Source organism: Fomitiporia mediterranea, assembly GCF_000271605.1.
Source record: "Fomitiporia mediterranea MF3/22 unplaced genomic scaffold FOMMEscaffold_15, whole genome shotgun sequence".
Lineage (NCBI taxonomy): Eukaryota > Fungi > Basidiomycota > Agaricomycetes > Hymenochaetales > Hymenochaetaceae > Fomitiporia > Fomitiporia mediterranea.
In genome coordinates this window covers 910,487-923,559 of record NW_006760400.1, presented here as the reverse complement: position 1 = coordinate 923,559, position 13,073 = coordinate 910,487, and the positions used below count along the sequence as shown (strand labels likewise).

Genomic DNA, 13,073 nt, shown 5'->3' with positions numbered 1-13,073 from the left:
CCAAAACGATCTCACAACAAATGGCGTTCGCTGTTTTGTAGAGGAACCTAAGTACTGGGACGAACTCGCGAAGCAGGGGAAGAAAGAGCACGAGGAGATGAATACCCACGGTACGTCTATCAGTTGTTGTGATTTGATAAGGTAGTGATACTTTTGCTCCTATCATAATGTATTAATATTATGTATCGTTGTTAGTAAAGAATAAAATATTTAAATAAAATATATATTGTATAATAAGCCATTCAGATAAGATATAAGCTGTAAATTAACTTATATAAGGATTATAAGATAGCATAAGAAATATTATGCCATATCAAAAGAGGGGTGCAATATATACCATTATAGACTTTCCTAAGAACTATAATTCTTATATCCCTATTGTAAAGACATGTAATGTTTATTAATTCTCATAATATAAATCTATCTTATTACAACCTTATAGTATCTTTTATATATCTTATCCAATGAGGGGTGCAATAAATGTCATTATGGATAATATTGTTTTTTTACATATTTTAGATACATATAAGAGTATATAATAATTTTGACTTTCTCCTGACGTGTGGGCTATGAAAGTGTCTTCTTCGTTCGATATTCGAGGCACCCAGAGGCGTGTTCCAAGTGTTCTGGTGCCTTGTTTTTGTCATGAACCACCTCCATCACCACCTCCTAAGTGTCAAATCAAAAGGTTGCACAAGGTATATTTGAGTCACGTAGGCAGGGAGCGAAGTTCCTGTACTCACGAGAATTTGGTAAGGGTCACAGGAAAATGCTGAATAAATTGCTTTTCCGGCTGGTGCAAGATTGAAGCGGGTGAAAAAAACAGTACCCAGGAGCCCAGCTACCGCCGGAAGCAGTGATGAATCTGGGAGCATTGGAGCTGTGCCAGGCCAGAGAGTTAAAATATGAGTTTAATGGGAGGTGCACCGTGCATTAGGAGAGCGACAGAATAGGACGCAATTTAAAGTACTGAGTACTTGAGTCAGACCCCAAGCAGCATTGTTGTTAGCGCATGGTTTGTTAAGTGCTCGTTCCTTTTCTTCTTCATCTTCTGCTGCTAGTCCTTTCGTCTGCCTCTACAAAGCAGCCCCTTTCTTCAAGCTATTCTCGTGGGTCAAGACGGTGTTTGAACACTGCAGGAAGCAGAGTCTTTAGTATCCGACTGCGATGTCCTTTTTCAAGTGGCTTGTTAATGAGCATAGTGCTGTGAGCAACTCAAGATTGGATGGTCTTGTACCTAGAACCAACCATGACGTGTGGTTCATTGGAGAAGCATGCAGTGGAATGGTGCTGTGTTAACACTGACCAAGTCGCCATTGATTATTTCTCCCAAAGTGAGCCCTGCAGACGACGCACTATATATGAAGTTAATAATACACTTACACCCGCCAAGAGTGTGCAAGAACACAGAGGCTGAGAGAAGCAGGATAAAAGAAAGGCATTTTCTTTTCTTGCTGTCCAGTTGTGTCTAGGTGTGCTTGTTAATTAAATTCGTTCCTTGTAGTCTGTTCGATAGGAGTATACACGTGTCGAAACTGGAAGTATGCATAAGCTAATAGCAGCTTAGGCTGCAAAGATTCATCATGGCGTGTTGCTGAATCCTGGCAGCTTTGAGGGGAGAAATTAGGCCGTAGAGTGTTGGAATGAGATAGGAATGAGGGTGTAATAGGAAGCTCATACCACTGGCACGGCAGGAACTAGGAGTATTTTGCAGCTAACTTTCAGTGACACAGAAGTACATGAAGACCAGCAGAAGGCAGACCAGTGAAGATATTATTGAGAATTTGTGCACTGTTTCATGAGATGTACACACTTGTACCAGTCGTGCATCCGACGAGTAGACCAGGCTGGTGTTTGGTTCGGGAGAAAGCGCACAGCTCGCGTGCCACCGTCACCTCCTTTCGTCATAAGTCACCCTCATCTCGTTGCAGCTCCAAGCTCATCTCTCATTATGCTACTCACAAACCTTGCTCTCAAGTTCTCCTCATTCCTAGCAGGCTTAACCATCATGCAAGAACCATCCAATCCTTCCAACACAGAGCAGACCAATATCGGAATGAACCCGAGCTCGGAATTCCACACGAACACGGGCCTCATGCTTTCCGACATCCTAACTGTACAAACTTCAGCCTCGATATTTTATTCCTATGCGCGGGAAACACATGTTGGAGAACTATTGAAACGTGAAGATGCGCGAATTACAGTGTTTGCTCCGACGAATAAGGCGGTTATAGCGCTACCTCGCAAGCCGTGAGTCGTTCTGGAAGTAAACTCTTTCTCTGGAGAGGCTGACAGACAAAATCACTTTAGCCACCAAGGACCTGCCCCCGTAGATGATGGAATTGTTATTTCTGAAGAAGAGTTTGATGCACGTTCGCGGGAGAATGTCGAACGATGGATTAGTGCACATATAGTACCAGTATGTCTCTGACCTCCGGTTCTTACTGAACATATGGCTGATTTTTGTGTTCAGCAAACCATCACAAGCCTCTCTCCATCTTCAAAGCACGAAACACTGCTGGAGGGTATTACCGTCACAGTCAGCGCGAAATCCGATGCGGCTGACTCTGATAAGCCTGACTGGCAACAAGTCGTCCTCAATGATAAGATTTCGGTGGTGGGCAAACACGAGGTGAGTAACTTTTTCTCTTCCTCGTTTCCTTGTTAAACGTTTCTTTCCAATTACCCAGGCTGCCAACGGCGTATTATATCTTGTTGACGGAGCATTCTATGGCTGAATTTCTGTTGTGTTCACCAGTGGTTTCTTGTACAATATAAGCTGTATTGCCCTTTTGCCTACTCCTACATTGAATACTTTGAATAATACAAGACTCTAACCATACCATACCTTGGTCCGATTTATGAACATATATATCGGTATAGAAAATACTGCATCAATAATAATAATGAATTAATTGGTAGTCCGGCAAACTCCGGCAGACGTCGTGGCAGCGCGTCGAGTGTACGCGCTACAAAGTTCACCTCTTAATTTCCTGTTCTCCTTGCTCGTCGGTCACGTCCAGCAAATCATGGCTTCACCGGACGCAATATGCCACACAATTGTCTTTGAAGACAGCTCGGAGACTCCGACGACGCAGGAACTGCGTTCTGCCCTCCAGAAGGGCTCAGACGAAGTCAAAATCGACACGCTACGCAAGATCATTGTGTCAACAGTTAATGGGAACTCACAGGTTCGTCCCCTTCTTGCATTATGTGAATGGGAGAGAAATTGAGCTTGAAATGGAATGGAAAATAGCCCCAATTGTTAATGTCTATAATTCAATATGTGATGCCATCCAAGAATAAGCAACTGAAGAAGTTGCTTCACTTCTATTGGGAAGTTTGCCCAAAGTACGATGAGAATGGCAAGCTGAAGCAAGAGATGATCCTTGTCTGGTATGTTGCGAGCTTCTTTACAGTATGATTCAACGCTGAGATGATGAGTCTAGCAATGCTATTCGAAACGACTTAGTGAGTGAACGAGAGCTTAATTGCTGTATCCAAGTTGTTGCTGACCTTCCATTCAGCAACATCCGAACGAGTATATTCGCGGTGCAACATTACGCTTCCTCCAAAAAATTGCCAAAGATGCAGAGCTTTTGGAACCACTCATACCCTCTTGTCGATCATGCCTTGAACACAGGCACTCCTACGTGCGCAAAAACGCCGTATTCGCTGTCTATTCGATCTATCGCGCTTTCGAACATCTTATTCCTGACGCACCAGAACTTATTCAAACTTTCCTTGCTGCAGAGAGCGATGCAAGTTGCAAACGCAATGCCTTCGTCTTCCTTGCAAATTGTGCTATGCCTCGTGCCGTTGAATATGTGTTAAGCGTGTATGATCAGATTCCCGGGTTCGACGAGCAGCTCCAGTTGAGTATCATTGAGGTCATCCGACTGGATTGCAAGAGCGATTCGGCACATCGGCCGAGATATATTCGGTTAATTTTCGAGCTACTGTCCGCGTCATCGCATTCGGTCAAATATGAGGCGGCCACGACACTCACTAGCTTAACACAGAACCCGGCGGCTGTGAAAGGTGAGCATCATTCCAATTCTATATTTTCTAGATTCTTGATGAGTGACTTTGGTCTTAGCTGCTGCTTCATGTTTCATTGACTTGGCTGTAAAGGAGTCGGACAACAATGTAAAATTGATCGTTCTCGACCGACTAGAGGTCCTCCGTCAAAAGCACGAACATGTTATCGACTCCCTTGTGATGGACATTCTTCGTGTCCTTTCAAGGTAAGCCCATCTACTTTCTCTCTTTCTCATGATACTGACACTGGCATAGTCCTGACCTGGAAGTACGACGAAAGGCCATCAGTATAAGCCTGGCCATGGTTACAAGCAGGAATGTCGAGGAAGTTGTACTTTTCCTCAAGAAGCAGCTCCAACGTACGATGACCGAGGATTATGAGAAGGTATGGGGACCTAATGCTACGGTTTTATCAATGTGCGCTGATGTTTGAATAGATTGCAGAATACCGTCAGCTTCTTATTCAATCCATCCATGTCTGTGCTGTCAAATTCTCGGAGGTCGCAGCGAGCGTCATACACGCCCTCATGGAATTTCTGGGCGAGTCGAACAATCCAGCCGCAGTGGATGTTGTCGCCTTCGTTCGGTAGGTGACTTTCCTTTCCATATGATATGTCAAGCTAAATCCCTTCATAGTGAGGTAGTCGAAAAGTTCCCCGACCTCCGTCCCACAATCACGGAGAAACTCATACAGACATTGCCTGAAATCAAATCCGGCAAAGTCTTCCGTGGAGCGCTCTGGATTGTCGGCGAATACTGCGCAGACCCATCTGCAATTCAATCGGTCTTCCAAGCTCTGCGCGTCGTTCTCGGAGAAATTCCGATTCTTGCTTCAGAACAACGGCTACTCGACGAGGCGGGAGGTGATGAGGAGGACGAGAAGACCGGAGAAACGAAAACTGGGACGACGAAGCCGCGAGTTTTGGCGGATGGGACGTATGCAACCGAGTCTGCGTATACGAGTACGTCGTCTGCGAGGTTGGAGGCTATTAAAGCTGCTGCGAAGCCTCCTTTGCGGAGTATGTTTTGTTGCCTTTCGGTCAAGTATCAAGAACTCATCATTGGGACATTCTAGCACTCATTCTCCAAGGCGATTTCTACACTGGCGCCGTACTCGCTTCAACATTAACTAAACTTGTATTACGATTCTCTGAGATTTCGTCAGATGCTGGAGCATCAAATGCACTCCGTGCTGAGGTGCGCTATCATCTTCATTGAATTTCTTGGATGTTGATTGATTCACACTCTATTAGGCTATGCTGATAATGACCTCAGTCATCCGAGTCGGGCAATCTAAATTCGTAACGATCCCAATAGATGAGGATTCACAAGAACGTATTATGAACTGCCTTCAAACACTGAGCGAGTTGAAGATCAAGGATGCTGCCGAAGAAGTGTTCCTCAAGGATACAAAGGCTGCGTATAGCAAGATGATCAACGCTCAGGAGGTACGTACTCATTCCTTTTCCCAAGATAATGTCGATGAATGCTGATGAATGAAATCGAAATGAATATAGAAAAAGGCATTGGAGAAGAAAGAAAAGGAAGCGAAGACGAACGTTGTACAAGTGGATGACTTGCTCACGTTTAGACAATTCTCAAAGAAGACGGCGGATGATGTCCTTGACGTGAGTGCAATTGGAATAGTAAAATTAGCTCCTGTGACATAAAAATCGGTACTGTAGTACGATGAAGACGTCGGACGCGCCACTGGAGCAACAGAAGTCCAGGAAGACTTCATCTCGAGCTTGAGCAGGATCTCACAATTGACTGGTACTTTTTTCCCCCTTCAGCGCTTAAAAGCAGGATTTACTGATAGGAATTGAAGGCTTCTCCGACGCCATATATGCAGAAGCGTATGTCAAGGTCGCTGGATTCGACATCTTGCTGGGTATGTCCCGCGATTTTCAAACGTAGACAGGCGCTGATTTTGCGCTTTTTGATTTGCTCGTGCAGATGTGCTGCTGGTCAACCAGACCTCGGGCGTATTACAAAACCTTGTTTTGGATTTTGCGACGCTTGGTGACCTCAAACTGGTCGAACGTCCGACTGTACATACCCTTGCTCCACATAGTTTCCTCAGCATCAAGGCAACCATTAAAGTGTGTCTTCGCTACTTACTTGCTCATCTTAGAATTGCCTCTTATGAATAATGCTGCTACAGGTTTCATCAACGGAGACAGGCGTGATTTTCGGCAACATCCTCTGGGAGGGAGGAGGCCTTGAGGAAGCATGCGTCGTATTGAACGATATCCATATCGATATTATGGACTACATTAAGCCTGCGTACTGTAACGAAGCGCAATTCCGTAGTATGTGGACTGAGTTTGAATGGGAGAACCGCGTGAATGTCACGACCTCCATAACGTACGCCTTATTCGTAAACTTGATGCTTAAAATCAGCTTATTAACGGCCCTGTTTGTATTTTTGCAGTGATCTGCGGGGATACCTTCGACACATAATGAAATCAACGAATATGGCATGTCTTACGCCAGAGGGAGCAATGTCAGGTGACTGTGCTTTCCTCTCAGCCAACCTATATGCACGCAGTCTCTTCGGTGAAGACGCACTCGCAAACCTCAGTATCGAGAAGACGGATACGGGCGCGATTACGGGACATGTTAGGATCCGAAGTAAAACGCAGGGCATTGCATTGTCGTTGGGTGATCGAATTACGTTGGGTAAGAGTTTTCTTTTTCGGGCTCTTAGTTGGATTGTGGAACTTATAATTTTCCATTATAGCACAAAAAGAGAACAAGGCGCCTGTACCTCTGTAGACTTCTCGTATTCGATGATGTCTTTTTAGACCCATTTCCTTGTCCTGGTGGCTCTCCCTTTATCTTGTTCCCATACCTAGAATTACCTTCACTTTCTACAATCCGAACTGATGTGTTGTGTGATTGAAAGTATATAGTTGATACATTGGGCATACTAATGATCGACAAGTGGATGCTCGTCTGTTTGACTGATTTGAATATCCAGTCCTGCAAGTGCTTGGTCTTTGCTTGTTTCCGCAAGAAGCTTTTGTTTGAGTATTGGAAGGTATCCACGTTCGGTGTTCGTGTGTCCACCTGGAGGCAAGATGAGGAGAAAATTAGTAAAAGGAGATTATCTTGGACAAATAAAAGGGAGATAGTAGAAACATACAAAGGATGACGTAGCGGTTCATTGCCCTGGCCGCTAGGACGTCGTGCTATATCCAAATTACGGTCAGTCGAAATTTGTTAGATTAAGGATATAAGCGCGAGAATCGCGTACATGCTGCATTTCTCCAGTGAAGTATAGGTCGGCATCGACACCACCAAGCATGGAGCCTCCCGAACCGGCACAAATGGCGACTGTTTTGATTTTCCGCTCCTTCTCATACGGAGTACATACTTGTACTGTGAAATGTTAGTGCATGACAAAATGTTAGATAAGCCCAATCCTTCATGTCCTTCGTTAATGTAAGATAAGACCTACCCTGTCCGTTCATACCCAAGTAAAGCTTGATGCGCTTCACAGCATCCAAGATCGACAACCCAGGTCCAGGAAGAGTAAGTAATCGTCCCGTTCCACCGCGTTCGTCATTCTTATCCTCTAAGCACTTCACGTCGGGTTCCACATTACTATCCACAAACGCACGTGCAAGCCAGTCGTTGATTCCTCCATGCACAGAATCCAGTGCAGAGTGCGGGGAATACACACTGATTCCTGCTTGTGCTAGCTGGAGAAGGGACCGTTGCAGTGGATTTGTAAGCGTTAGAGCAGAGAGTGGCCGAAAGATTGGTGGGTGGTACGAGATGATGAGACTGGCTTGTGAAGAGATGGCTTCTTGAGCTACTGTGGGAGTGATGCTGTACGGTGTATCGCTGAGCGTGACGTGTACGGAGAAAAGTATAGAATCGTACGAACTCGATCGTCAATAAGATCCTCTTGTTAGAGTGAATTGGTGGTGCTTCTACAAACTCGAAAGGGAAAAGGGAGTGATGTGAGCTTTTTAAAATTTCAACGGATCCAGCGTTCTTTTTACTAACCTAGTAAAAGCCCAACCTGTAAAACAACAGCATTCATATATTTTCTATTTTAGTTTTATATCCCTAGAGCAAGAGTTCTCAAGCTTGAAGTGCACGAACATTGTCCCAGGATTCTGCTAGTCGTAACGGGGCGATGCGCTCTATCACGGCGCATATAGCTCTCACGAATGACATCTGAAGGCAACAAGCGATAAGCAGAACGCGAAAAAGGTTCAATACGATGATGGAAGAAGACAAGTAGAGCCTCAAAGCCGCGTCGATCAGAGACAATGACATAACGATCAGAGACAAAAACACATGTAAGCACCATAACACCTGACTGACAAAATTCTTATCTTGCAAGCTCGTTTGGGAGAGAAAGGGCAGTCATCCAATTGCATCTTTGTCTTCTCCTAAAATGTGTCTAGAATAAGAGAACTTAATGAATGATATATTACCACTACCTCCATCCTTTACTCATCACTCATATTAGAATCTGTAAGTGTTTCCTGAAGGGCACACAGCATGAAATACTAGGAAAGTCTTGAACTCCGTTCATAAATTACTATATAGCTGTAAAGTTTGGCATTGCGGACATGTCATTGTAGAGAAAGCTAATACATTATCATTGAATAATAACTATGTTAGGCCCTCTGAGTTCATAGAACATCATGTAGACAATATTGTCTATCACTTCTTTGAGCTTATGGACTCCTGATCTTGGCTTGTGCTTCTACTGTGACTTGGAGATGACTCCTTGTCTGTCCCACTTTCGCGCTTAAAAGTCTGCCGTACCTCCTCAACCACAGACTTAAGAATGGACTCAGCAGCACTCTTCTTGACCCTAGTGGTACTATTTGCTAGTTTGGCCTGAATCTCACGGTTTTGTTTCAATGGATTTGTGCCAGATTCCTCCTTAAGTGTTGCATTAGTGTCGCTTGACACATTTCCAGACCCTTGGCTTTGACTCATGTCTTGTGCACAGATGGTTGTTGATCTCAAAAGCTTGTTACTTTCGATCACTGTTCCTTATAGAGTTGGTACAACGCAAAGATATTGTCTGCAAACTACTGAATTCGACTATATCATCAAACTCTTTACAGTACTTCAATCGGAAGTCTGCAAAGCATAGCAAATCCTAGCAATTCCATACGCGATCTTTATAAGGAATTGTTAATATTAGTTGTGAACTAAACTTAATATTCTTACCCTGGAATAGATACATGGAGTATTGAGTCCTGGAGGGTTACAGCTTCGCTGGTTCTTAGTGATCGAGTTTAAGAAAACGAAAGAGCAAATGAACCGTTTTAAGTAATAATACAAACAAGTGCAAAGCAGGGGAAAGAAAGGAGTAACCTCGGTTAATATTCTAATGGAAGCAACTTGAATTCACCCTGTCATGCTATTCTTTTCTCACTTAAGCTTCTCAATTACCAATCTGCTATTAAAAGGGTGCAGGTTTAAAGAGGCCATGTGAAGCCCTCTTCGTAGCGTAGAAAACTATATAAGCGGGGCGCCTCATACCACTTTGCACAGGTAAAACGCTCTCCACTTTGTTCCTGTTTCCACGCCGACCCGTTTCATTCGATATTTGCAAATTATCTAGACCTAGAGAGGAACTATGCAATACGACCCTAAGAACATGATTTTCCGTCGCCTTGGGCCTAGTGGGCTGCGTGTGCCGGTATTCTCGCTCGGTGGATGTGAGTACCTTCTCGCTTGATAAGGCGAATCGTCAAAGTACTCACAACTCGCTTGAAGGGCTGACTATCGGAGGGACTGTCAAGGGTGACCCTGTCAAGGTGCCGCAAAGAGGTTTCGTGACTTAATATTACCCTTGACACTGATAGCCTGTGAATGGGCCACAGGACATAATCAAAACGGCCTTCGAACATGGAATTAACATGTTTGACACAGCTGAAGGGTATGAGGCTGGAAAGTCAGAAGAGGAAATGTATGCACCAGTTTCAAGCCTTCCACCTTGCCTTGCCGCACAATCTGGAGGATCATTAAAAAAATGCTACGTTATCATTAGGGGACGAGTGTTCAAGGAACTGGGAATAGAGCGATCATCGCTCGTTATTTCAACTAAACTCTTTTGGGGGCCAGGGAAAGGCCCTAACGCAGGTGGTCTCTCACGTAAACAGTACGCCTGTCTCTTTCTTACCAATGAACATACAGACTAAATTACTCTGAAATCAACTTATTGTAGCATCATCGAGGGTACTCAAGCATGTCTCAAACGCCTCCAAATGGACTACGTTGACATTATCTTCGCACACCGGCCGGATAGATCAGGTGAGCATCCTCTTCAACAGGACTGCTTCCGGTTAACAGAGCAGCTGAACGAGGTCTCTTCCGCACCTTGCAGTTCCCATGGAAGAAACTGTACGCGCGTTCAACTACGTCATAGACCAGGGCTGGGTGAGTCTAAATAAAGTCTACATATTTATTCTAAAACAATGTGTTGATCGTAAATTGGTTAATAGGCGTTCTATTGGGCGACATCAGAATGGACTGCAAGAGAGATTGAGGAGGCGTATCGTATGTCCTTGATTCGTTTTCTTATAGTAACAGGGGAGCTTAACTGTACTGTGTGATCTTGCAGACGTCGCAGATAAATTGAATCTCATACCGCCAATTGCTGAACAATGCAGGCATCAGTACGTTCATGTCCGAGTCTCATCATTAAACTTTCAGGCTGCAGCTCACTCATTTGCGATCGGTGAAGTATGTTCTCCCGCGCGCGTCCAGAGGGCGAATACGCGTATGTACATTCTTCCCTGCAGGACTAATGATGCCTTATCATTTACAATTTCTGTAGTCCAATATACGCCAAATACGGTATCGGTACAACCGTCTTCTCAGGACTCGGCGGTGGTCTACTCACAGGAAAGGTATGCAAACACCGAATTCGATTCTCTTTTAGTCTCAAGGATGTATGTGTATATTACAGTATAAAGGTGGTAATGTTCCAGCGGGATCACGCTTCGATACACACAAGAATTTCTTCAAAGAGGTGATCGACGGCTGGAATACCGAAGAAGGCAAGAAGACATTTGCAAAGATAGACCAGTTGACAGAGATTGCTGAGAAAGGTGTGTTTATACTCTTCACCTCCTTCCCCTGCCCTCCTGTTCTCCCTCACTTCCCTAGCCTTGTACTCATATACGCTCTAAATACTAATCACCACCACCGGCAGAATTAAACTGCAAACTCTCCCATCTCGCCCTCGCCTGGGTCGCTAAACAGCCCAGTACAAGCACCGTCATCCTCGGCGCCTCTCGCCCCGAGCAAGTCGTCGATAATCTCAAAGCGCTTGACGTCCTTCCCAAACTCACACACGACGTCCTTGAGCGCATTGAGAACGTACTGGAAAATAAGCCTGTGCCAGAGTCGATGTATGGACGTCCGCCTTTGGATACGACGTTTAGGTCTATGTATTGAGTTGTGTTAGTTGGATTGGATTGATTCGAAAGCAGTGAGTGGTTTTTGAGTGGATCGGACCGGATTGGTGAATATGTAGCTAGATCAATAAAAGTGTAAACATAATATCTCTCTGGCTGACACTAATAAGCTCATCTCACAGCAAGAAAGCAGACATGATCTAACATCTTGTTTCTTCTCGAATTTATCCAAATAAGGAGAACTCAGTGATTAATATATTGTCACTACTCTGCCCTCTACTCAACTCTCATAATAAGAATCTGTAAAAATGTCCTGAAGGGCACACAACACAAAATATGAAAGCCTTAATTTCTGTTCAGGAAAAGGCAATATAGCTGTCTAGAAATACTTAGTACCACAGACATGTTATTATTGAAAATACTAATGCATCATTAATATGTTACAGTTCTCTACTCTTGTACCTTCAGTTCTGAGGGTTCTACACCCTTCCATACTGGAACTCAGGACTTCTGTCCCTCAGGGGCACTGTCTATGAACTATATGTATGCTGACTCTTACTACTACCCCTCCTTACTTCATTATTCTGTTCCTTTGACCACCCCTTCATTCTTTGCTCATTCTATAGTCTCTTACCCTTTGTCCATCCCTTCATTCTTTGTACCTTTATCTTTGACCTTCCTTTCTTTCATTCTTTATAGTTCATCATTCTTAGTAGCTTATACTCTCTGAGTACTCTTGTGTAGTTTAGTATATATAAGTGTACAAGATTAGACTGGTCCTATAGTCTTGATCTTATCTACTCCAGGTAGTCCTGTACTCTTAGGCTCACTCTATATACTCTACTCTTGTCTCACACTCTCTCTATGTCTGTTCTACAAGTTCCAACTATGTTCTAGTACTTACATTCTGTATTTCTGTTGTGTAGGATAGTTGTAGCCTAGGTCCCCTTACTAAGCCTTTAGGTCCTCTCTACACTGTTACTAACATCAGATTAAGACTACCTATTACTACTCTACAACTCTCCTATGTTTTGGGCATCAGTACTCACTATTGTGTTAATCTCTTTTCTTTGTCCCAACCCTTTTACATTTTTAAATTTTAAACTTTCTAAACCCTTTTAAACTTTTGACACCCTTCTTTTATTTATTACCTCTTTTAGTTTAGTGTTGATTCCTTTGTAGTGTAAACATAGACTCTCTCATACTGACTGCCACCCCTACTGTCCTACTGGATTAGTAGTTACAAGCAGACTTAGCTTAATATGTGTAAACCTCTATCTAAGAGGCTTTTACTAACTACATACCTCTAGCCTCCTCAGAACCTATTCTAATTGTTCTAGAAGTTGTAACCTGTTCTAGAAAGAAAGTGTATGTAGCCTACCTGTCAGCGACAGTGTAGAGGGGACCCGAAGGCTCAGCAAGGGGACCCAGGCTACAACTATCCTACACAACAGAAATACAGAATGCAAGCACTGGAACATAGTCAGAACTTGCAGAACGGGCAGAGAGAGAGAGTGAGACAAGAGTAGAGTATATAGAGTGAGCCTAAGAGTACAGGACTACCTGGAGTAGACAAGATCAAGACTACAGGACCAGTCTGATCTTGTACACCTATATATACTAAACTAC

At 43.8% G+C, this 13,073-nt stretch overlaps 3 protein-coding genes across 3 annotated transcripts; all 3 read left to right on the top strand.

Moving 5' to 3' along the window:
• Window positions 1-2,095: 2,095 nt before the first annotated feature.
• FOMMEDRAFT_95640 (uncharacterized protein) lies at window positions 2,096-2,738 on the top strand (the record flags this gene model as incomplete). Its single annotated transcript, XM_007270903.1, has 4 exons — window positions 2,096-2,250; window positions 2,311-2,419; window positions 2,474-2,632; window positions 2,691-2,738. 4 exons carry the CDS (start codon window positions 2,096-2,098, stop codon window positions 2,736-2,738), a joined length of 471 nt encoding a protein of 156 aa, XP_007270965.1.
• A 283-nt stretch (window positions 2,739-3,021) lies between these two features.
• FOMMEDRAFT_128909 (coatomer protein) lies at window positions 3,022-7,790 on the top strand. The gene is made up of 20 exons (XM_007271002.1): window positions 3,022-3,191; window positions 3,257-3,396; window positions 3,450-3,471; window positions 3,528-4,041; window positions 4,100-4,247; window positions 4,297-4,426; window positions 4,479-4,627; window positions 4,678-5,060; window positions 5,117-5,238; window positions 5,295-5,489; window positions 5,559-5,669; window positions 5,727-5,814; window positions 5,870-5,932; window positions 5,998-6,143; window positions 6,206-6,408; window positions 6,476-6,723; window positions 6,785-7,113; window positions 7,190-7,235; window positions 7,301-7,425; window positions 7,505-7,790. Exons 1-17 carry the CDS (start codon window positions 3,030-3,032, stop codon window positions 6,817-6,819), a joined length of 2,859 nt encoding a protein of 952 aa, XP_007271064.1. The 5' UTR covers window positions 3,022-3,029; the 3' UTR covers window positions 6,820-7,113; window positions 7,190-7,235; window positions 7,301-7,425; window positions 7,505-7,790.
• A 1,824-nt stretch (window positions 7,791-9,614) lies between these two features.
• On the top strand, window positions 9,615-11,548 carry FOMMEDRAFT_128905 (voltage-gated potassium channel beta-2 subunit). The gene is made up of 12 exons (XM_007271001.1): window positions 9,615-9,740; window positions 9,799-9,839; window positions 9,906-9,991; window positions 10,073-10,183; window positions 10,250-10,335; window positions 10,409-10,461; window positions 10,527-10,581; window positions 10,646-10,700; window positions 10,769-10,804; window positions 10,862-10,934; window positions 10,994-11,135; window positions 11,240-11,548. The coding sequence occupies exons 1-12, from the start codon at window positions 9,659-9,661 to the stop codon at window positions 11,482-11,484; spliced, it is 1,065 nt and encodes a 354-aa protein (XP_007271063.1). The 5' UTR covers window positions 9,615-9,658; the 3' UTR covers window positions 11,485-11,548.
• Window positions 11,549-13,073: the final 1,525 nt, after the last annotated feature.

Excerpts from the sequence above, each read along its gene's own strand:
- FOMMEDRAFT_128909 (XM_007271002.1), top strand. The coding sequence starts at position 3,030 with ATGGCTTCACCGGACGCAATATGCCACACAATTGTCTTTGAAGACAGC. Across the intron at positions 5,815-5,869 it reads CAGGATCTCACAATTGACTG|GCTTCTCCGACGCCATATAT; the intron begins GTACTTTTTTCC and ends TAGGAATTGAAG. Across the intron at positions 6,724-6,784 it reads GGGTGATCGAATTACGTTGG|CACAAAAAGAGAACAAGGCG; the intron begins GTAAGAGTTTTC and ends TTTCCATTATAG.
- FOMMEDRAFT_128905 (XM_007271001.1), top strand. The coding sequence starts at position 9,659 with ATGCAATACGACCCTAAGAACATGATTTTCCGTCGCCTTGGGCCTAGT. Across the intron at positions 10,582-10,645 it reads AGAGATTGAGGAGGCGTATC|ACGTCGCAGATAAATTGAAT; the intron begins GTATGTCCTTGA and ends GTGATCTTGCAG. Across the intron at positions 11,136-11,239 it reads GACAGAGATTGCTGAGAAAG|AATTAAACTGCAAACTCTCC; the intron begins GTGTGTTTATAC and ends CACCACCGGCAG.